At 38.9% G+C, this 24,689-nt stretch overlaps 2 protein-coding genes across 10 annotated transcripts; both read right to left on the bottom strand.

Moving 5' to 3' along the window:
• Positions 1–25: 25 nt before the first annotated feature.
• LOC126869578 (casein kinase I-like) lies at positions 26–24,225 on the bottom strand. 9 transcript variants are annotated; one of them, XR_007691004.1, is made up of 10 exons: positions 23,264–24,225; positions 22,939–23,049; positions 21,304–21,452; positions 20,136–20,332; positions 19,846–20,048; positions 19,493–19,754; positions 18,928–19,079; positions 13,825–15,091; positions 13,014–13,101; positions 26–9,498 (listed from the first exon to the last, which is right to left on the bottom strand). XR_007691004.1 is itself a non-coding variant. In XM_050626860.1 (9 exons), exons 1-8 carry the CDS (start codon positions 23,337–23,339, stop codon positions 13,010–13,012), a joined length of 1,242 nt encoding a protein of 413 aa, XP_050482817.1. In that variant the 5' UTR covers positions 23,340–24,224; the 3' UTR covers positions 26–1,927; positions 12,966–13,009. The 9 variants fall into 9 exon arrangements, 7 of the variants coding, with proteins under 7 accessions (XP_050482817.1, XP_050482595.1, XP_050482676.1 ...); XR_007691039.1 differs by having other exon boundaries at positions 26–1,927; XM_050626860.1 differs by lacking the exon at positions 13,825–15,091 and having other exon boundaries at positions 26–1,927; positions 12,966–13,101; positions 23,264–24,224.
• LOC126869545 (uncharacterized) lies at positions 15,098–18,921 on the bottom strand. The gene has a single exon (XM_050626245.1). It carries the CDS (start codon positions 18,869–18,871, stop codon positions 17,462–17,464), a length of 1,410 nt encoding a protein of 469 aa, XP_050482202.1. The 5' UTR covers positions 18,872–18,921; the 3' UTR covers positions 15,098–17,461.
• Positions 24,226–24,689: the final 464 nt, after the last annotated feature.

The following is a 24,689-nucleotide window of genomic DNA, read 5'->3' as shown; positions in this document are numbered from 1 at the left end:
TCGGGATAAAGTAAAAGAAAGAAAATCGATCATAGTTATTCGTTTATCTCGTTTAATTTAAAAAACGCTTCGTTTCTTCCTTTTTTATTATTTAACTAGAATTCGGCGAGCAGACGGCAGGGAACGCCGTGAAACGACGAGTGCCTATCACGAAAGAAAACTCGTTTATTTGCCGAAAATATTTGAAACGAGATACGGTATCGTTTCATCGGAGTTCCCCGCCGCTACCATCTCCGGTCTAAAACAAACTTTTCGTTTTTTTCGGCTTTCTCTAATCGGTAATTATTTGAATCCCTACATTGAACATAAAGTGGTGGAGAAAAACGCGAAATCAGACTGCCTGCACGGAAGGAGACGTTCGAAACTGATTAAACACGTTGCATTTTGACTTGACCACGCCTCCTTTCGTAATCAACGTTACGAGCGAAGCATTTCCGCTTAAATTAACCCTTTATGCCAGTAATTCTTAGTTGTTTCGAAACCATTCGATGAAACGAAAAAAAGTGGTGTAAATAAAAAGTAGAGTAAAAAAGAAGGAAAAAGTGAAAATGACAAATAAAACGGACGATCTCGCTTAATTTCTCTTTCTTGCGCTTTCCCTAACCGTTATACCTCTTCTCGGTATTATATAAAAAATTAATTACAGACCACTTCCGTAAACTTCAAAAAATACAAGATTACACGTTGTGGGTTAAGAACCACTATTCTACTATTTGACAAATTACAAGTATTAAAATCGGTTAACACGTAGAAACATTCCGTTTCCACGATAAACCTGCGTTCGTGTTACTCGGGAATCTCCACAATGTTCGGCGGTTATACTAAGTAGCTGCCTATTTTGATTATTATTCTTATCGTTTGAAAAATCACGTGTCCTTATTGTTGACTCGCCGTTTGCGCGGCCGTATTACCATCATACATAAAGGATTAACTTCAAGTCAACATGCGTCCGAATATCAAAAGAAAAAAAGAAAGAAGAAGCAAAAGATGAAAAATGAAAAAAAAAGGAGACAAAACTGTACGAAGCAACGGAAAAAGCTCGAACATCTCACGCATTCGTCACATTGTCGTCGACACGTAATACACGGATTGACGAACAAGCAAACGGACAACGACGGTCATCATTTTTTTTCTTGTTTTTTTCCTTTTTTTTTTTACAATTGCACTTCAGTTTAGGAGTTAACGGACTCACATCAAGAATGTCGAGTAATGCAAGCATAATTTCCTTAATTCCCGATCGACCCATCAAAACGTCTAGTCTCCGTTCCTTCCAACGGAAGCAGCAAGTAACCGATAGTACCAAGAAAATCGACGCTTTCCCGAGTATAATGATCGCAATTTTCAGGGAAAAGAACGAAGACTAAAACGCTCTAGTGGGTCAAGGTTCTAGCCGCGAGCAATAGATTAAATATCCGCAAATTTATACGTTTTTCTTTTCCTTTCTCGTCGCACTTATACAATAATAATATCGCGCCGATAAATTATTCCTGCTTTTCTTCTGCATTATATTCAAACGCCCAGATTCGATCGATCAATCGATACTCAAAGCGCAGGTCTAAATCTTCTCTGATTCCCATTTTCCTTCTTTTTTCCTTTCTTCCGACCTGTACGCTCTTGCCATCCTCGAAGATTGTACACGCACAATATACAAACACACGACGAGAAACTAAGAAAGAAACGTGTGGCGAAAGCGTCGGTGTTATATTCGGCTTTTTTTCTACAGTGAGAACTCGGTTCCAAGGAGAAAATGGAGAAGATCCTTAGAAATGTAATTGAATGAGACACTTTGACTCTCGTTTACGCTCGCCGTTCCGGCTAAGCGTTTTTCCCCTCAAACTCTCGTCAACGGATTAAACTCGACGACTAAATCCGTGTGGTTAGCCTAGACGTTTAGTCGATCAGTTAGCCGCTCGTGCTTTTCATCAACCTACAAAGAAAGAAAACGTGAATGCAAGCAAAGGCCGAGTCTCAAAGATGGCAAGAGTCTTTGTTGTTGTTGTTGTTGTCGTATGCGATGAAGAAAAACGAAAAGACTCGTACTAGAATGCAACGAAAGCCACGAATATCGTGTTTCCCTCCGCGGTTCCTCTCGGCACACGCAAAAGTCACGCATATACACACAAACGAATTATGCGTAAAACTATTTCTTTCTCTCGACTTTTCTCAAGCACACGTTCTTTCTATTCTACCGATCCGTAATCCTGCTCTTACGCCTCTTTTTCTTTTGCAGAAACAAGAGTTGCAACACGCAAGTAAACACAATGATAAGATGGTGAAACAGAATAAGAAGAAGAAGAAGGAAAGCAAGGCTAAAGCAGCTCAACTCTTGACGGCTAGAAACGCTTCACTTTGTTTCTCCTTGCACATATAGTACACAAAGGCAGTTTTATAATACTCTTTGTCGGTGTTGCTTTGTTTCTTCGGACATTTCACCTAATTGTTTTCTCCCACTCTTTCTTTCTTATATCGTCCACGCATACTTGTTGCACGCATTATGTAGTACAGTTCGAATAAGTTTCTCGCAATCCATACACGAAGAGAACTTCACCGATCATTCGCAAACATATACTATACACGCATACATACATCGTTCACGATTTATAGTTATTTTCCCTTGAATAGATCATGATAATTGTATATATGTACATATACAAACCATTCGCAATCCATACAATTTCGATTAGTATATTTAAAATACGATTGATCGCGAATTATACCTCAATGCCGTGATCGTCGTGACGCCTCGTCGATGAAGGTCTTCGTAGACGCTTCCCTACTCGTGCCGCAGACCAGTCAACACATGTTCTTTAGTTTGCTCTTGCTTTTCTTTTCCTCTCTTTCCCTTCCTTTCTTTCTTTTTCTTTCCGCGGTTCTTCTCCATTTTAAGGAGTCTCGTGTGAATCCAATAGACTCCTTACGCTCGAGAAGAAGAAGAAGAAGAAGAAGGAGAAGAAGTAGAAGAGGAAGGAAAAGAAGGAGAAAAAGGCAAAGAAGAAGAAAAAGAAGAAACTCCGCTAGGCCGAGCGAAATCAAACGCGCACGATCTTTTCTCTTTATCATTTCCTTTCTATTCTACGCTTTTTCTTTCTCATTTCACTTCGATTCAAAGCATCAACGAATTTATTAGCCAGCACGTCGCTTTTAATCGGCTCAATTTGCACCAACGACTATCTTCAGATTCTTTTCATTTCGAGTAAATTGAAATTAAAAATCGTGCTGGAACTTTCTGTTCAATTCGGATACACAGAGAACTGAAAAAACAACGTTTAAACTGCATTTCGTGCGGCGTAAAGGTAATTCATTGTACAATAAAGAGAGGGGGGAGGGGGGAAGGAAATACCGGGCGCTGGCGCTTCTCCTCTCGTTTCTGTTTCTTCTTTTCTGTTTATTTCTTTGCAAAGACTTCGCGTTAATATCGCGACCACGCAATGGTCAAGGAGGAAACGACGAATCGTGACAAGATTAATTCCGTGCGTATCGTTTAGTCATGAGATAGAACTCAAGAATTTCCGCTCGCGCTGGCAGTGTTTGTTCCTTCTGCATTAAAATTCCGAAACGATCCTCGATTCGATGGCCATCATCGGAAATCATCTAAGCCTAACGATCACAAAATTACCTCTAGTTTCGACGCTTTAACTCAATATTTTCTCGCTCGTGAATTTTAACGCTTGATGATTGCACAATTTACAATCTATTTTTAATCATATTCCGAATTCAAGGTCATCGGCCACCTAATACCAACTAACGCAACATGGATACGATCGAATTAAAAACATTTTCTGAGAAACAGAAAGATTACGCGTGTTAATTAAAAAGAAGAAAAAAGAAAAAAAAAAAGAAAAAAGATTAAGCAAGACGACGATTGAAGACATCGAAGCGTCAATATCGAACAACAATCGTAAAGATAACGATACAACAAATACACGATGACGACACAACAAATACCACTTCATAAAATTAACAATGCTTTAGAACAGTGTCGCCATACGATATTTCCCGTTAGTGATTATTAATCAGGTTCGTAATAATATCGATGGAAACGTAATTCGATTACAGCCTGTTCAAGCTTCAACGCCTTCTATCGCTTCCATCACGCAAAATAATAATGGTTTATCCTCTGCGCGCGTGTAAAACGATAACTACGATTAAACATCTAGATAATTGTGTAACAGTCGAGAATTTTACAAACCAAATAAAGATAAATTCCGATATAGAACTAAGTTAGTAACAAGATTATACCCATCACATGAGTAGTAATCGTAAAACGTAACAAAATGTAAAACGCAATCATAGTACGATTTAGCGTTGCATAAAACTATTTTACCTCCCCTTTTACCCCGCTAATAGATAAACGGATCGTAGCTGAACAAACTTGGCTGAAATGTTTAACAAAAAACAAACAAACAAAAATATTCTCGTCCTTCTTCTTATACTACAATTTAACCAGGCGGAACACGAGCGCGGAGGATGCGCGAGATCGAAAGGAACGAAAGGAAACGGTAAAGAAAAGATCGCGATACGCAGAGATCCGTGCGATGGATTCGTCGTTTCCATTTTGAATCGTCGAATGAAGATGCCTTTGCAATTTCATTTCGTTCCCGTCTCGAGAGGATCGTTGCAGAATAAATCGTCCTTTTTATACAAGTTACAACATAGTAAATTTTGTGTGTGTGTGTGTGTGTTGTGTGTGTGTAAGTGTAAGTGTAATTAGCGATAGCAGCAGCGGTAGTAATGGTAGTACTAGTTGGTAGTAGTTTAATTAGTTAATAGTTAATTAGTAATAGTAATAATAATAGCAGTAGTAGTACCCTATGAAAAAAATACATAGAAAAACACGTGTCGGTATAATATATATTTATATATAACCTTCTTTTTATATCACGTTTTTTTGTTTTTCATCTTTTTTGTATGTAATGCGCCCACGATACTTTATACAAGACAAGGTCGGTCAAGGGAGGAGGAGGGCGGCAACAGGAAGTGACAGAGGCTGATGGAAGGGTAAAAATGGTGAAGTGAGGTTGAAAAGTGGAAGGATAAAAGGGGAGACACGGGCGATTTCACGGAAGGAGTTTCGCTTCGATCTTTACTTCCGTTGACTAAACCGGCTCTTACCTACAAAAACGAATAAACGGCCGCTAGATCTTTGATTTGATTCAAATTTCGTTAACAATTAACGTATGCTTCTATAATTTTCATCTAGAGTTTAATACCTTCTTATACGCTATACAAATAGTCAAGTTTTCATTGAGAATTGGTAGAATAGATTCACCCTAGACTACCATTCTTTAGATTTGAGGCCCTCGCGATGCGATCAATTATTTCTCTTCGGCTTGTTAAATTTAAATTAATCTTTGTCGTGTTCGCATCTGACGAATGTACAATTATATTACAAAATCGAAGTTATAACGAACGAACGTAATGATATGTATATATGATATAATGAAATCTAACGTAATAAAAAGGAAACGAATCTATATTCTGATGATTCGATGATGATCGAATTTCAAGCGGATAATCAACGCTGTAGTTTTAAGGGAGTTTCTACATTTCAAATTCGAAATTAGCGTCATAAATAAAAGCTATCCAATACATACATAAAGATGATAGTACCTATCCTTACTTAATACGCATTCTACATGTACATATTGATACATGTATGCGTGTACAAAATTTGAATCAAATCGATTAATCAGCCGTCATACACCTCACAGTAAATAAAACGGTCTCGACGACTTTCGATTTTTTATATCCCAAACAAAAAATGTATTTCTCGCGCGAGAACAATCGGTTATTAAGGATTCTGCATTCTCGCGTTTTTCTCTCGGACACTTTCTCGCGCTTGTCCCTTATCCTCTCTCCCTCTTACTCTAATTCGCTAAAGTCGCACGTTCAACGAAATTTCATCAATCAAGGCAATTATTCGCGCTAAAGAGAAACTCGATTTCCGGTGAATTTCTCAAGGTACCATTTATGGTCATCGAATCTAGCTGTTTGCTTCTCGCTGCGTGTTTCCAACCTCTGACCGTTTTGATTTTCATAAAAAAAATCAATCTTTCAGGATCATTTGCAATTACAAAACGGAGCACAGACGTTGTCACGTTGCGAGAAGAACGATTCAAGAACCATCGTATCCACGAGAAATATACTCATATGCCAACGATCGTTTCTCTCAACGGAAGTTCGAGATTGATCCTTTTTCCCCTCCTCTGTCCGGGTCTCTCCAATTCGAGCACACGCATACACGTAGGTCGAAATGCAACAACATTGCACACCATCGCGAACACAAAATAAGAAACACGCATACAGGACACACGACTTGCATAACTAAGTTTGATATCGTTTCGTTATCAACAGAATCTTTGATCCATCTTTCGCCATTCTTGGCAGCTCTCTACTATCACGCGAACCTTTCTCTCTTTCTTAGTTAATCGTTGGTGTACAAACGATATCAAACTCGTAAAACACATTCGTCTCTCGCAACCAGAAAATCGGCAGAATTGTACAAAAAGGAAAAGAGCGAGAGACTGGACAGGGAGAGGAGAGGTACTCGTCAACGAAAAGCTTAATCGTGTATCTTCGATCGCTCGTTTCTACGGTCGTCTTTTCTGTCCGAACCGATGAATTCGACAATTACGCGTAGGAAAAAGAAAAAAAAATACAAAAAAAAAAGAAAGGATCGAAATTCGTACACGAATCGACACGAATTGTACAGTACGCTCGATCGATATATATTGGCGCGTCTTAATCGTTCCTCGATCACCCCCTTAACTGAAACAACCGACTTATTGGATTTACCTTACAGCCACGCTTTAGTCATCCGCTTTTTTCTCTGTATTTCGGCAAACAGTCACGCTATATACAGGTTCTGTGTCACCGGTACAGATCGCGCCTAGCGCAACGGGTCTTGACTTCGAGTTGGTTTCCTCAAGTTCGGCTCAAAGGAAATTGGATTGTGCGACCGGTGTGACTTGACTTTCGCGGGTCTGTCCGGTTGATTGCGCGAGTGCGTGACTTTCGCCGCCCGAGAACCGTCGTCCAGCCGTCGATGCCGATTTTGTCTATGTACAAATCGTGTTTTAATGTTAATGGGATAGGGGAATAATCTACACGTTTATACAATAATGCTCGACCGCCGGTTCTCGCCGTTAGATTGCGGATATTAATGTGATTTACTGACAATTGTAATTATGCAAAGAAATGTACAGAGTGTACTTAATGTGTAAAAATATAGAAAACATTCAGCATAAAATATCTGTATAACGAGCTTGTGATATATAAAGAGCGAAACAGATCTCTATCTACGTTCCATCCTCTTGGCTGCGTACGTAAGAACGTAAATGTACATAAACATCCGCATTCTACTCGTAATCCTCTTTGATCGATCGTCGAAACGATCACTGCGAATCTGAAAGCTGAAAACTCGAGCCCAATATCGAGGGAATGTTGTTAGGCAGAAAAGATAGTACGGAGATTCTCCCTTTTTGACGGCTTTTTAACATGGACACGCGCATAGTTTCCTATTGGATTTTGAAAAATCACATTCTAAGGATCGTCGATTACGAAGAATTTCATATTCGCCGGACAATTGCAGCTAAGACGAAGATTACAAGTATCATCATCGAAGTCGCGTACTGTACACTCGCCATCTATCCTAAGAATCGCGGACCGCGCTCCCACGAAGCGTCCTTAATCGATACAACGCAGAGCTATGTCGTCCCTCTATTTCTAAAAACCAGCAATCCTTCGTGGAAGGATCGTTTCGATATAACGAGTAGTTTCGAGTTCGTTCGCTAAACACAGTGTAATCGTCGCTGTATAAACACATGTCCACGTACATTTAGGAGCAGTCTAGCTCGCTGACTCGTTTCAATTACGAGTCGAAACACGATTCCATTTCTCGTTGGATGGCCCGCTTTGGCAAAGTTGCGTTTCACGTCTGGACACTTGCATCTTCCTTCGTTTGCACGAGAGAACGTTCGATTTCTTCCATTGTTGCGATCCTAGGAGACACACGATGTACCGTAGATCGTCGATCGCGAAACTCCTGCGACTCGTCCTCGAGAAACTCTTTCTCGCCAGTGAACACGTTCGCGTAGATCGTCAACGATCATCGACGAACCGTACTGGTTCATCGATACGACGAAGATTCGCACACGTTTCGTAGATCGTCTAGGAATACCATTTTTGAATATACAAAGAGTAGACGACATCTTCGACCGATGTCTTCCTTCGATTTTCGAGAAACTCTATCCGTCGTGTCTGTCGTATCGGAAGGTCGAAACTCGTGATTACCGATGACGCTGTTGTTCACGATGACGATGATACTGTCGACTAGATCACTGAGGAAGAGGACGATAACGACGAGGACGAGGACGAGGACGAAGACGAAGATGAAGATGAAGAGAAGTCAGCTATTGCCGTTGTTGTTGATTCACTTGTGTTGAACGCTTGCCAGCCTGCCCAACAGGATGGGTGGGGCCATTGCATTGGCGCTTCCAAAATAAAAGACACACAAAACACGGACATTAGCGCGCTACCGTTCTCGAAGCGTTAAAAAACGACCGAAAAACTTTGCCCTCTCTTTCTCTGCCTCTCCTTCTCTCTAGTTTGTCAGCCCATTTTCATCTCTTTTTCCATCGCTTTGTCGCGTTCGTTCTTTGCACCGCTTAAGGAAATTTTGATTACTCCACGAGCATCGCTTCGTGTTGCTTTTCTATCGTTCTTTTATCGTCCTTTCCTGTCTCAGCGTCAGCGTGCTTTCTTTATACATACATACATCCGCTCCGTTTAATTGTCGCGCGATTGCAACTCACTTTCGCGAGTTTCTTTTTTCTTTCTTTTTTTCTTTCTTTCTTTTCCGTATTTCGTACGAGAGATCGTCGTTAGATTCGTTTCGTTGGTTATCGATTTAAGAGGAAGCCGCGAGTCTCTTTCGACGATCGAAAGGAAATACGTATCCTGTCTTCGAGAGATACTCGTGCACAATCTGGACGACGAAAGGAGCGTACAAGTCGATCGTTTAGAAACAAACGATCGTGGGATCGAGTGTACCAGATCGACCTAAACGTTTCTACGTGACTTCTTTTCTCTCTTTTTTCTTTCTTTCTTTCTTTTTTTTTTTTTTTTTTTTTTTTTTTTTTGCTAGAGAGCTTTCTTTTCGAGAAAAGACATGAAAGAAACACGCATTACATGTGTGTATGTGCGAAATGCAGCGACGTGGCAGGATCAAAGGCTTGAAAGCAAGAGACTCGAGAAGCGAGACTTTCATTTTGACTCGCGACAGGGCTACGAGAGGTCAGAGAGAAGGATCGCAAGGCGAACACGCTGTTTTGTTATCTTTTTTTTTTTTTCTTTCTCTTTTCGGTTTCATTTTTAAATGTTCTTAATCCACTATTTCAGTTTTTTCGCCGGTGTCCGCTACCGTGGCACAGGAGATTACTTTCGCCCTCTCTTTGCCTACTTTTGCGATTTAGAATTAGTGTCTTAGCTTTCGGTTACCTGAAAAAAATTCAACGAAAGAACATAAAGCGGAATCCTAGTAAATCGCGATGCCAAATTTCGTATTTGATTTGTCTGTTTTCTTGTCTTTATCTTTCTTTTAAGATTTGTTTCTTTCTACCACATTAAATTATCAAGTATCGTTTTTGTCTCGCGACAAAATATTTAGAGAGAGAGAGAGAGAGAGAGAGAAGAGAAAGAGAGAGAGAGAGAATGAAAGAAAAGAGAAAATGAAAGAAACGAATAAGAAAAAAGAAATAAACGTGCGTGCGTGCATGCGCAATCCTCGAACGCCCAGCCAGTGCGTCGGTCTGCCCAATGCGAGGAATTTTGTGATCATCGAGCTCTCGCGAAGATATGTTTACGGCGTTAGAAATATGCTGTTATTAAACTGTTTACGGAAACAGTTCTAATCTCTATCAACCTCTATTAGTCTCTATTAATCTCTATCAACTTTCCACGATTTACCTTGAACTTTGTGTATTTACCTTCTTCCGATAAAGTCTCGTACAATTCCGATGAAACATTAATCGCTTTCCAAAGTGTACAACGTTCGAGACGATAATATTAATTAGATGTATCATTGCTCATGATACTATTCAAGCGTTCGTAATAAAACCAAACAAAGAATCAGCAATGGAATACGTAACTGGAACCATTTAGTCAACTGTAAACACCGAGTTTCATAAAACAATTTTAAGATTGAACGTTTAAACAAGTCCGATCAACGAACTTTATACTTGTAATCTTCAGACGGTATATACATAACTATTTTCTTTTAATGAAAGACAATTACATAATCTTCTATCTATCGTTATCATGCAGCTATCTATTGAGCAGAGTGCGAAAAGCATTAACGAAAGTTCGACGCGTTTGTTGGTTGAATTGTTTCGACAAGATTACACACAGAGATTCGAATATCTTATCATCGTCGCGAAAGAATAACAATCACCAGTCGAGTTGCAATTTTTCTGTCACTATGATATTCTCAGAATGCTATTGTTCGGAACATATTCTGTTCTCAAAGTTATCGGTCACAGACCTAAGAAATGAAATTTTCGCCTCTAACTTGCGAAAGCCGCGGATACGAAGTGAAATCAGTTTTGGTTACATGTCACCATCTCTCCGTACAAGATCGAATACAACTTGCCTTATCACATCGCTTAATTTACTCTATTATTTATACTATTTGCGATTCTTTCAAATGGCTAAAGGTCGATAGAGAGCAGTGTAGAAAATTGGAAAAATATTTTTTTACTTATTTCTAACGCAGACTATATCTTGCTCGATACGCTTCTAGAGTTTAAACTATGTTTATAATAGATAGCGTTACGCTCAGAAGAGCATTCCGCGTCGAACGATAAAGTGGAGTAAGCAGTTGCCAAGCAGAATTTCATAATCGTTCAGTCGGCGCAGCGATTCGGTTTCCCTCACTTTTCCGTTATGCTTCTATTCGCGACTCATGCCGCTGAATAACTTGGAAACTGAGCGCAAAAGTAGACACTTTCGCAATACGCGATTCGTGTTTTTCATCACCTTTTCCTGGTCGACATTAGGCATCCCGATCGGCGTGAACGATGCACACGATTCGTGAATTTCTTAACGTATTAGAGAACAAAATTGTATCATACAAGAATTTCTATTACAATACAAGAATTCGTCGAAGAAATTGCTCGACTATCGGTGACATCGTTCACGTTGCATCCGAAATTCACGCTATCGGTACATGGTAGAAGAAAGTGAAGGCGAAATTATAAAATGTACAGCGATTCGCGAGCGTGGAGGACAGAAGTTGTCGCGTGGCTGTACGCCGCGTTCGTTTCCGCCTTTTTAGTATGCAAAGTAATGTACACGGGCGTATTTTGAAATGTCACGCAAGGAAAAACCATCCCAGTGCACCCGATGTAGCAGGCAAGTAGATTTCAACGTTGCATTTGGAAAGAATCTTTTTTCTTCGAGGGCAAAAAAAAAAAAGAAACAAAAGAAAGAAACGATAAAAAAGAAAATCTTGTGATTTTTAATCGAAGAAGTAACATCGTAGCTGCGAATTTACAAGACGATTCTTTCCAAATAACGAAAAGTGCACTCCCTCTCCTCTCTCAACATCTCTCCAGATCTCCATCGATCGAGGAAGAACCATGCCACGGTATCAAGACACCAATCTACCAAAAAGGTGACCTGCCAAATTAGAGCTCAATGCAACTAACACTGACATCCATCGTCAAGATCTAGTTCGCAAGCAAAATAATCTCTTTATTGCGAATAATCACAGTTCGATGAAAAAAAAAACGAGTTGCGCAACTTTTCCCCGAGTTTATATCGATTACGAAATATACTCGGCGCAATCCGTTCTGTTTTTTCTTTTCTTTTTTTTTTTTTTATCGTTCTTTACAAAACTCTTCCATGGCAAGAAACCGATTTTTATTCTATCCGTAATTTTGTTGTATTTTCATCGTACATCCGGAATCGGACGATATAAACGAAAACGTAAACGAAAGAAGGTAACGTGACGACGTGTGCACGAGCTAGATGATACGAGAGACAAGTGGAGACACTCTAGACGCGATGAGAATTACGTACAACTTCTGGAAATCGTCGCACCCGTTTAAACAACGATTTACGAATGGTGAGTCAAAGTGACGAACCGTGACGTGATAGAAGAAACTTGCAGCTTCTATTAAGAGATCTTGTGAAACTTCACTTGCGATGCGATGTTTGCCCGTACTTTGTGCAACGTTCCATGCAATCTCTAATGGCAGCACCAAGTGTAACAAGCTCGATTAATCTTTACAAGTGTACCGAAACCAAATAATATAGAACGCATACAATTATTATTATTATTATACGCGATCGTTTTTGCACGGTGCGATCATTGCGACGGACAAATCTGAACGTTTAATCGTTCACACTTGACCGATGTTTCGCATTAAACCTTTCGAGAGCAATAGGATCGTAAGATAACTTTTTAGAAAGATTACTGGATTGTAATTGTAATTTCTCTAACATCATCGAGACCAATCGAGAAGTTGTCGTTTTTAATTATGCCAGCAATTATTTTACCAATTAAAGACTCTGTCCCTGGTAGCCACATTTTGTCTCCGAGCTTCTCGATTAGAAACGGATTTCAGAAACGGAGAGAAAAATCTGTCTCGAAAGGATTAAGCTACTCTATCGTTCGTTTGCAGAGAGAATAAAGGGTGTTTCATAAAATTGCAAACGAACGATATTAAAATTCGACGAGTTTGAAACGGTGGGATATATCGAATTAAGTGCAAATGGTTAAACGTTCGCTGTGGTATTGACTCGAAAACGGGATGTTAATCGTATATAGAGAAGCTCCGCGGACGAAACACCAGAACATCAAGATCGAGTTCGCACACGATCGGTACAATTACGACACGACCGGTTACGAGATAGACTACGACAGTTAAAGACCACTCCCTAAATACTAGTAGAGCGAGTTATACTTAGGTGCTTTATCCGCGGCGACGTTTTGACGTGATATAGCAACTCACTTGGTCTTCGGTTGCATCTCTCCTGCAGCCGCGTCCCTACGGTGCAACCTCATGCTGACTCTTCGTTCCTGGCCACCTGCGCCCGACGCTGTAATACATCAGCAAAAAGCAAACAATGCATGAATATCGGCATTTTTTCCATTTCTATGGTGCGTCCTTTGCTAAACAAACTTATCGCATACGTATAAACATCCTTTTCTCGTTCTACTTCTACATGTATATAACGATTAAATTTACGTAAATCGTATCCAAGTCCAATGTCTAGGCCATCAGGCTGAAATAAATAAATACATTTAACGTACATGTAACGCGTTAATTAACTCGCTATCTTATCGCGTCGAATAGCACAATTCATCGATAGAATATTTCACATTTCGGCGTAATACGAAATATTTCAAGAGTCGAGTAAACTGATTCCTGGTACATGCAGTCCCTGGACATTTCATTTTCGAATGGCTTCATTTCTTTCTATTTTTACTTTCTTCTGTTCGCCAGTTTTAAATACAAAAGGAGCTGCCACGGATAAAAGTATATACCGTTGCATTCTCACAAAGACGAATTTTTAGTCGATTTTTAGTACCGTAAATCCTAAGAAAAAAATCATTCTGACTGAACCATGTAATTCTATAGCAGAATTCCAAGGAAAAAGAATATCGAACTTTGATTTTGACGATTTAATCGGCTTTAAATCTTCGTATACATTATGGTCGTGCAACGTGAAACCAAAGTAAGAAGCAACGAAATAGAAACAACACTGGCGTTGCAAAACTAAACGTGTCTTAAATGACTATAATACGCATGTTATACCTACCATAAGCGAACGTTGCGTCACATACGAGACAAGTTTTGAGACGATATGTCGCTCGTTCGAGGATCCTGACGACTATCGAGCACAGTTCAAGGGAACACTAAGATCTATTCAAACTACTCTATTAACCTATGCAGTAAAAACACGGTAAATTATTTATAGGAAGTTGAATCTGCAAGTTCGGGATAAAAAGCTTGGATATATTTATATCGCGACGCTTCCTTGAACTCTATCGATCACTTCACCAAGTATCGAATTCAGATTGGAAACAATAATAACATGCTCCTTTCTTGGCTAGTTGACGCAGACTAAAGAAAAATCGATCCCCGGGGTATTCAGACATGGTATTCTATAGCCTTTGTCGTGTTTCTTCGGCGAAACATAATTGTAGGAATAACGATCACCGTGAAGATCGAAATTTTCGTAGAAAACCGCCTACTCTATTGTTGGTGAAAGTTTATATTCTCGTAGAAAAAACGCGATGAATTTCTGGATTTTTCTTACAAGATCGATCGTAGAAAGGATCGACCACATGATACAGGGACGACGAACGATATTTCACGCTTGGCAATTGAAATGGAAAAAGTTGTATATTGACAAAAATACGTAATAACGTGAAGACAGATGATGCGATTAGGATTGAAAAAATAAAAAAAAAAAAATGAAAAAAAAAAGAATGGACATTATCCGCGATCGTGATCGAGTGGAAATGATATTTCTCTCGAGGAACACAGCAAGTTGGTTTTTCCATTCAAGCCAAGTGAGAAGAAAATTTTGACGAGGATTATCGACAATGTCGTGTGGTGAAATAAATAAAGAGACCAGTCCTTGAATGGAAAAACATTTATTTACTACTTTCTCTCCATCATCATCATCATCATCACCATCGTCACTATCAATTAAAAAACAGAATGATTACAAACAGATGCGCAATTGCCGGAGGCTCCTTGGATGAGAAAGAAATACACAGAAGGAAGATAGATGATAGAAGAAAAATAAGGTGAACAAGAAAAATATATGCATAATCAAGGAAAAAACTTAACGACGATGCTCAGGATCCAGCGGTTAGGAAGAAGTCACCGAATCATCGGAGTTTCAGAGGACCTGTCGAACGAAAGAAGCCCTCGAGACTGCGATTCGCGCGGCTAGAAGAAGTAGAAAACTATGCTTTAGCGTCTCTATCTAAGCTTTGGTAACCTTTCTGGGATCTCGAGGGGCTTCTTTTCGTCGGTTCGAGATTGGTCACTGCGAGCAAACGAGTAACGATTCACTGTGAACAGAGGATATATGAAAGGTTTAGATGCGATGGTGAATACTAACTATGCTCTTCAAAAGAAAAAAAAAAAAAAAAAGGAAAAACAGATAATGCAATTTTTTGTAGAATTCATCAAATGCATAAAAAAGGGGTTACTGCAAAAAAAAACTAATAATCGGGTTTCTAACGAGATGAAATGTTATACGAAATATCGAATGAAACACACACTGATAATAAAGAGAGCAATTTCCTTTTTGCAACAACCCCATAATAAATGATTCGACAAGAATGGAATTTTAGCAAATCTTTTGGCAATTAATCCTCTCGTGTCAAACGATCGTTGCTTCTTCCGTCACGCCGGATTCCCAAAAACGACACGTAACACGTCCGCAGCTACGAAAAGATGAGAGTTTGTAATTGTTCAACTTATGAAATCACTAAAGAATCAGAGAAAGAATCTCTCGTCTCCCTCTTTTCCTTCTTAAAAGGAGGGCAACCATTGAATGCGTGAAGAACAGAAGGTGCTGTGGACGATTACAATGTTAGGCGTATCACGACAAAACAATCGGAAAACTGCCAATATAAACGAACGTGACAATATCTGGTAAAGCTATCTTGTTAATTATGATGCGAGTTCGGTGCGAGCAAAATTTTCAGCCTCACAGTTCACATTCAATACCTTCGCTTTTCGCTTCGAATACGTAATTTAGATATACGTAATTCCATACGTTTCTCTCTTCTTCTCTTTCTTATTGGCTCGAACAAAATTTCTCAAGCTTCTGGCGCTAGTAATCGATATTACGATAATTGAAACCGCTAATTTAGGTATTAACACGAACTCTGAGGCTCTGATAATAGTCGGCTCGATGATAAACGATTATTGTGCGTTTCGAGCTTCTCTAACTAGCGACATTAATGCGTAATGAGTAATGATTTAAGAAAAAGAAAAAAAAGATACGACGCCTTACAAAACTAACTTTCGACGATATAAAAGTTACGTAGAAATTACTTGTTTACGAGTATCTGCTCGAATTTCTTTTTTGGACAAAAGCGTTTGGATGCGGCGCAAGCTCCATTTATCGTGCGAACTTCCGACGCCCTCGAGCCGCGCTACGAGTCGAAATGCAACGTTCGATAAGCGTGCTTTTCGTTTCTCGCAAATTCCACTTCGAAAGACGAAGCGTCTAAGTTCGCATAAATGCAAACATTTCGCATACGATAGCATAAAACATCAGGCGTATTCAATACGTGAACGTATCAATAGGAGGCGATAGTAAATGTCACGTCATCCGAGTAGATACCGTTGGAACGTTTTAGCCGCAAGTTTACTCGCTATATAAAGATACGTACACCGTGACACGCGAGTAGTATTTGGTAATATTGCGTAACACGATTATATGAAAATATATAAACATGCTGAATGCGTGTCTCGTTAGCTAACAGAGTTATCCTCCTCTTTTCGCCAACTATGATTACACATCGCTCGATCGACCATGTATGTATGCGGTACGTTGTTATGCCATTCGATGGATTATTTGTTTTAGCTCTCTGTACATCCGATGAGGATCGTTCGTCGCTTACATTTAGTCAGTCGTTAGTTTAAAGGCGGTTTTTCTCTTTTTTTTTTATAAAGGCATTTATCAGTCAGAATATGTAGGACGGGTCCGCGTATTATTCTTGCCACTCGACGTTTCATAATTCTGAGAATAGAATTTTTTATAGCGAATCAGCAAAAGGACTCGTTGGTAACGGTGGGATGTTTCGTGGCTGGCGGACGAAGAAAATAGAGATATCAAAAAATATCGAGTTTCTTAAGAAGATTCAAAAATGGCAGTGGTATAATAAAAATATATTATCTTAAAAAGAGTTGTAGAGATGGAAAAATTCACCAGTAAATAGTAGAGAATAACAAATCTATCAAGTACACTTTTTGCGTTCCTGAAAGGTATTCTAATTTGTAAAAAAATATTTGTCGAGTACAATATTGAAAGCTCATATAATTTAGTTGTAGAATACCTTGAAACAGGTTCTACGACACAACCTGACGAGTATAGATATACGAATCGCAGTCGATGTTTTCAGGTCATGAGAAAAGATGGAGTTGATCCTAATCCTAAACAATAGAAGTGGTATTGGTGCAATAGTAGATTCAGTAATATTTACCCATTGTGATATTTCGTATCATAATTCTCACTTGTTCTAAGTGAAACTAGAAACGTAGAGATTCAATCTTACCGGCCCTGACACGGTAAGGGAAGTGTATAGAAAATTCTTGGCATAACAACATACGAAAAATACCAGTATGAATATTAATATCAATAACAAAGATTGCTTCGTGCGTGATGCAGATTTTTCATAAATATAAAGTGCGTTCAGAACATAAACTTAGATGCATACACAGAGAAATATATCAAAAAGAATGCCCTTTAATATACCAAGTGTACCGTGCAGTATATCATAGCCCACAGTTTCGTTCGAACGGGTAGCATGACTCAAAGCATCTAAATTCGCTATAGTGACTACCCAATCCACGATATGCTCTTTCTTTTCAGACCCAACAACTTCTTGCAACTTTCGTGAAATATCGTTTTCGGTGACCAATGGGGGTTTCTCTGTGTCTTTATCTTCCGATGGCTTGTTATTGGTATTTTCATCGGGCAATTCGTTTTGCTCATTTATTACACGAACCGTACCTCCATCCTCTAATAAAACTGTAACCTCTTTCTCATCTTTCTGATCGTTCGAAATCAGCTCGACTTTGTTCGTACCGTCTTGCTTAGGCGAAATATCGAGATTCAATTCAGTTTGTAGGCGGTCGAGCAGCAGATTTGAAGTACTCTCGAGAATCTCGTTCTTATATTGTTGGCACAAAAAATACTCGCACTTTTCTCGACCGCTCAGTGGTCGTTCGTATTTATTTCGTTGTTTGATTCTGCGCTGCATGAGTAAAAAATGCCAGCTTCTTCGAACACGTTGAAAGAAATTCGGCCGCTTTCGTGCTTTGTTGGCGGACGAATCCATGGACTTTTTTGACTTCTGGGAAGAATCGAGACTTCTTTGTTTCCCGTGAAAAAATGCTTTCGAACGTTCCTCGAACAACAGATCCAAACTTTTCGAATCTTTCGCCGACAAATCTATGCTCCTTTCCAACGACTCTAAGCTTCTGTGCGTTTTTTCTTTGTTACTGAAAGAAAAATTTCGTTTCTTCTTGGCGGATGCTTCTTGCAACAACTCGCTGCTGCTTATCTTGAATATCTCGCCTTCCTTCTCCAGAAATTCTACGTTTCCGGAATCTCGACGAGCATCGTGAGCCGAGACATGATGTCGGCCACCAAGTGTGGAACCCTTTTGCTTCCTATCATCGTGATCAGTGCCGCCTTTGTCTTTATCTACGCCACCGAAACAGTTCAACGAGCCCCCGGATGCTGCTACATCACCCCCGTGGTCAATCTTTTTCTCGTCGAGCGTAAGACGATCGAACATCATCACTTCGAAATTTATGTCTTTCTCAGCTTTATATGATTGAAAAAAATAAGTCTGTTTGTCTGGTTGACGAAATGATACGCTCGGACTACTATCGGGTAATCTGTTCGCTATATAGTCACGGGACGTGCTACAATTTAAATCGACACGATTCGGGGTTGGTTCGCGGATTCCTAAACTAAGACCCGCAATGTCCAGGGATGCTTCCGGCGCTGTTCTAACCGGCGACGATTTAAACGTACTGAACTGACATGGATTCGCGCGTGGTGTTTCGTTGCCAGTGAGCTGCGGATGTTCGACTACGAGCCGCATTTTTTGCTGAGTTATAACCGGCTTAGGACATAATTTTGGGTAGAACTGTGGTTTACCTTGAAGATCGCTCTCCTGATTGTCCTGATCACGAAGAGCGTCTATCGCCTCGCGTTTTTGCCGCATGCTTCTCAAATTCGTGGTTGTTCCACCCACAGTCGGGCCCACCGTTCCCACTGATATGTTTGCCAAACACTGCCGTGTATAGGGCCTGTAAAGAAAAATATCATCTTAATAATAAACAATTTACACATTCTACCAATTCATTCTGGGGTCCTTTATTTAAATAACTAGCAATTCTTAACATCAAAAAATTGCTTCAGAATGTAATATAAAAGAAAGTACGGTGAAAATACAGAAAAAAACACGATACATTAGAGAGAGAGAAAAAGTGTCGAATCTATTTGATTATTCGTGTTGTTAAACACGACTGTTTCCCGATTCATTGACCCACCCGCTAAAAATAGAACGCACTGGGTAATGAAATGACCATGCTATTTATACGCATGGAAAGACGGCGTGGTAGACAGATGCGATTGCTAGCATTTTCACGTCTAATTTCATATGCAAATGGTTTGCGGTTCGCGAATATACAGCCCGTTCTGTCATGTCCGAAACACCAACCTAGATCGATGTTCCTGATCGTTATTGGTCCCAGAAGGCAGCGCCACGTTCGTGTGTTGTGACTGCATAGGTGTTTGTTGCGTCGAAGATAATGTTTGTTGCCTCACGTTACCAAATTTCAGCATATTCCAATCGAAGACGTAATCGTATGTGAAGCCCTGACCGTGGAACAGCGTCCGGAAGAGTTGTCGAAGATACGAGTAGTCAGGCCTTTCTTCAAATCGTAGTCCTCGACAATACCTTAGGTATGACGCAAACTCTACTACAATAACAAAAAGCGATAACATCCATTCTGATCATGTTTTCATGAATATGATGCAGAATATAATAGTTTATGGGAAAAGAAAATTTACCAGGATAACCCTTGCATAATTCTTCGACAGGCGTAGACATTTTCTTTTCAGAAATACGTTCATACTTTTGTCTTTTAGTCGCCGCTTTCAAACCTTGCCAGGGCAAGCTACCCCTATTGAAGTACATAAGAACATACCCTAAGGATTCAAGGTCGTCTCGTCGTGATTGTTCAATTCCCAGATGTGTATTAATACTCGCATATCTATTAATACGTAAATGAATTTCTTCGTATTAATTAAGGAACGCTACAACGTTAAAACAAATTAAGCTATGTATTAAATAAACAAACCTGGCTGTTCCTGTTAAATTCTTGTTTTCTCGATAGGGTATGTGTTTGTGAGTACGGCCATCGCGGTATTTCTTAGCCAATCCGAAATCTATAATATACACGAGATTTCCCTTCTTTCCCAAGCCCATCAAAAAATTATCTGGTTTGATGTCCCGGTGGATAAAATTGCGACTATGAATGTAATCCGTTCTACATATCTGTTGGAATTAGAATACAGAGAAACATTGTGTGGTTTAACGCATTGTTGTCAACGTTTTGATTACATGTAAAAAGAAACATGTACATTCGGAAAGATATCGTAAAAATTAAGTAAAGAATCAATACGCAATAAAGAAAAGAAAGGAAGGAAGTTATATTGCATTCAGTTACGCTTTATGGCCATAGTCGTTATCTCCGATAATAATTATTGCACGTGAATATAATTAATATATAATACAGAACAAACATGCGATTAACCAGGCCATGGAAGTGTTTTACTAAAAATCCCCAATTAATGAGCAATAATGGTTCAACACGAAGAAAAAACTATAGGGGTACACTTGCTTTTCTCTAAATCTGCTCTATCCTTAGACAGATTCCCAATACAATTCTTTCTTAAAAGCATTTTACTTCCAAGTAAAACTTTATAGGCTAGCCTTAGTGCCTCATTAAATAACGTTTTTGTTGAGATCAGAAAAAGCTTTGTTATCACCCGACACAATTGTTGACTGATAAGAAAGTAATTTATATTGTAATTTATTTCAGTAACAGAAAACAGAATGACAAATACTTGCATATAATCACAACGTGAACTTTGAACGTTACTAACATATGTCTTGTAATTACAATGATATTACAGAAACAGATATAAAAGTCCTTGTTTGAACAAAGAAAGATAAAACTACATATATAATTATTTATTTTTTATCAAGTCATGAAACAAATTCACATATTCAAAATGTGTAATACAAAATTATAGGAATAATTGCATATCTGAATAGAAATAGTTTAAAACACGACATAACTTTCTATGAGAAACAAACAGCGTAGAAATTACTTGAAAAAGATTACGTAAGTATAGTTAAACTTAACATAGAAATTCTGTACAGACCAAAGCAATAAAAGGGATACACGTTTCTTAAGAAAAATTATGAAATATTTTAGTTTCAACAAAAAAGCTACTATTTACCAATTGATCGGCGAGAAGCAAGACCGTTTTCAAAGAAAAACTTCTTGAACAAAAATTAAAGAGATCCTCCAGTGATGGACCAAGTAGCTCCATTACCATTACATTGTAGTCACCTTCTGAGCCACACCATTTTATAGTTGGTATACCAACTGAAATGTTATAACAAATATGTTTTGACAATGATATAAGTATAATTTAAGTTGTATTAAAGTTTACAAAAGTAGAAAATTCGTTTGGTTATGAATACAAATTTTATTCTTGCATCAAACATGACTGCAGGTTAATATTTAATTTTTTTAAAGGAATTAATGTTTAAAGAGTATCGAAAAATACTGAACAAATTAAAAAAAAAAGACAGAATTGAAGTATTTATATGATTAACTTACAAAACAAGATATATATATATATATATATATGTTTTATTAATAGAAACATCGAATGTTATTAACTGTTAAAAAAACAAACAGAGATTGACATTGACGTATGAAAATCAACTTGGACATTAGGTTTTAAACTACGCGATGAAAGCATGATGTATAAAGATTACGTTACAAAAATTATAAATATTATTTTACATTAACGGCTCTCTTTATTTAGAATACGAAATATTTTCATGCACTCGAGGGCTTATTATTCATGCGCATTGCGTGGTATTTTTTAAGACACCTATAATGCATGCTTGTTTTAACCAAACACATATCGCAATAATCGCGAATAATATTTTCTACCTTTGTGGAACATATTTTCTATCAGAACTCGCAAAACAATGTTTATTTTTACCGTCGTTATTGTGACTATATCTAATTTAAAATTTTTTCCGCCATTCTAGGAATAGTTCACTAATAATTTTGCGTTCGCCGTAAAAATCACCACGAACACAAAACGAAACAATGGCTTCTTATAATTTGGCTTCCTTAAAATATTTTATATAATCGATAAAAATTAATTGTACACCTTTCTTTCTAACCCCAAAACTAAGAATTTGTCTATTTGTTGAAAATGGCGATTAGGCAGAAGTACGTCATGGAAGGATCAATATTAAGTATTTATAAGAATTACTGTTAATAATAGATAAGATTCGTCCAACAAAAACATCCAAGTCTCCTCAAAACAAAAAACCTCACATAAACGTCACACCAAAAGCAAGCATCGAAGCGTTTACACTTTTGTGCAAAAATTTTAAAATATTGACGGTTTTAGAATATTGTTATTTACCGATAGCTGTTAGCAAAGGATTAATAAACGCATTAGCGACATTTTATTTATATACGTCTCATCATAAAATAGAATAACATAAACAGCTCGTGTATACAAATATCGTATATCGGAATAATTTAGTTTATGAAATTCAAACATAAATATGTAAACGTTGGAACGGTAAAGTTTCTTATTGTCACAAAGAACAGAGAATAAAAGAGAGGAAGAAAGGAGTAATACAAGGGGAAAAGAGAGGGGAGAGGAAAAGAGAGAGAGAGAAAGAGAGAAAGAAAGAGAGTAGGTTCAGTGGCCAGACCAACCAGCTGTCCAACAAACACAAAATTCTGACAGTTCTCGGGTGACGGTGTAAGTTTCAGAACGTTCGATGACACATGAAACCACGTCGGAGCATTTAATAACGAACAAAAATTTACTTACCACCACCTTGCATCATTCTGTAGAACTTGGATTCTATGTGTAACTGCGGATGCCGCGTTTTTATACATTCTAGCTTGATGGCGACTTCCTCGCCGGTGGAAATATTGGTACCTAAGAACGAGAAAAAGGCCAAAGGCCCGGTCACGCAGTAATAAGAAAAAAAGGGAGAAAAAGGTGAAAGAAACGTGTATAGGTGCACGGGGGAGTTGGCGCGTTGATGCGTGTCGTAGGGCAAATATGTAACTGTCGTGTGGGTAGACGGGTGGATAGTGGGGAGGTGGGGGAGATGTAAGTAAAAGGTAAATGTCGAAAGTAAAAGAGTTACCTAGATAAATGTCGCCGAAGGAGCCGCTCCCGATTTTCCGTCCGAGCCGGTACTTATTTCCAACGCGTAGCTCCATCCTCTAGCCTCGCGGGGCTCACGAAGAAAAGTAGCACGGGGCAAAACGCGACTTTAGGCAGCCGACTCGAGGAGCGCTCTCCGTGGCTCCGTTGGTGCGCTTTAAACGAGACTTGGCTGCCGTGTTACAAACTGGACGGGGCCTCCATCTTTGCTCGCGTCACCGATCGCGAACCTACAGGCATTTCTTCTTTCTCTCCTCGAAGGAATACTGTTTCTTCTTGCTGCGATGGCGGTCGCGCTGATGATGGCGCTACTGTCGTCGTTGTCGTTGTCGTCGTGTTGTTGACGGCGCTGCGATTGCTAATGTTGCTGCTAGACCACAGAAATCACACTCACCATTCACCACTACCGAACTGGTGACTCGTACGGCCAAAAGACTTGTCGTCTCCGAGAGGAGGTGGTGGCTGACCGCTCGTCCTTATAGTTTGCGAATTTACCCAATTTGAATATACACTGCGAATAACACTACCGGATCTTGCCAAGTATGTCGATCCGGATAGATCAGTGCGTACCCACCAATGGGAGCACGAACCGCGTAAGGGCATCTGCCCTTTCGCTGCGCGGATCTGCACTGGAGACCGAATGGCGCACAATTATGGCCGTCTAAGATTCACCAATCACGATCCACTTCTTCCAACACCTTTGTCGTGAACGAACCTTTTTATCCAACTTTCAATTACAAGATTCGACTGTCCACTCGGTACTATTTTATCATGACACTCTATCACTTTCGCTCACTTTCTACAACGCGTTACTCAATAAGTTCTATTCTACTGTTGCACGCTCGCTATCTCCCAACCGTGACTATACCACAACGACGAAACACGATGAAGACATACGGACGCAAGCGCGACCAGCATTTCGACACGCCTGAAAAACGTCTGCGCCATCTAGCGAACACTGGTTAAATCATGATCGATAGTATTTCCTGTCTACTCTCCACGATTAATCGATATGTTCTTTTACGGTTTCAATCCTATCAGTGCCTTTCAATTTTTATGTTTCAAATTTCAATCCCCCCCTCTTGTTTCAAAAAGACAATTTTTAAAGGGAAATTTGATGGGAAATTTAAAATTAACGATAGTAAACTACGATTAGATAAAAAAAAAAGACATGTCGAAAAAGCTTATTTATAAGTAATCGAAATACATATATTTTCCTCAATTTTTCCAGAAGCAATTTTTTGTATATGTTTCGCTTCTGAAATGCCAGAAAACCTATAAAACTTATTTACCTGTGGAATTTAAATATATACTAAACTTACATATATATATATATATATAATATATAAATATATATATATATATTTCAACATCGACTGTTAAGGTCATTTGTTGACTTTACATAT

This window comes from Bombus huntii, chromosome 1 (genome assembly GCF_024542735.1).
Source record: "Bombus huntii isolate Logan2020A chromosome 1, iyBomHunt1.1, whole genome shotgun sequence".
NCBI lineage: Eukaryota > Metazoa > Arthropoda > Insecta > Hymenoptera > Apidae > Bombus > Bombus huntii.
This window is presented reverse-complemented; position numbering and strand designations above follow the sequence as displayed.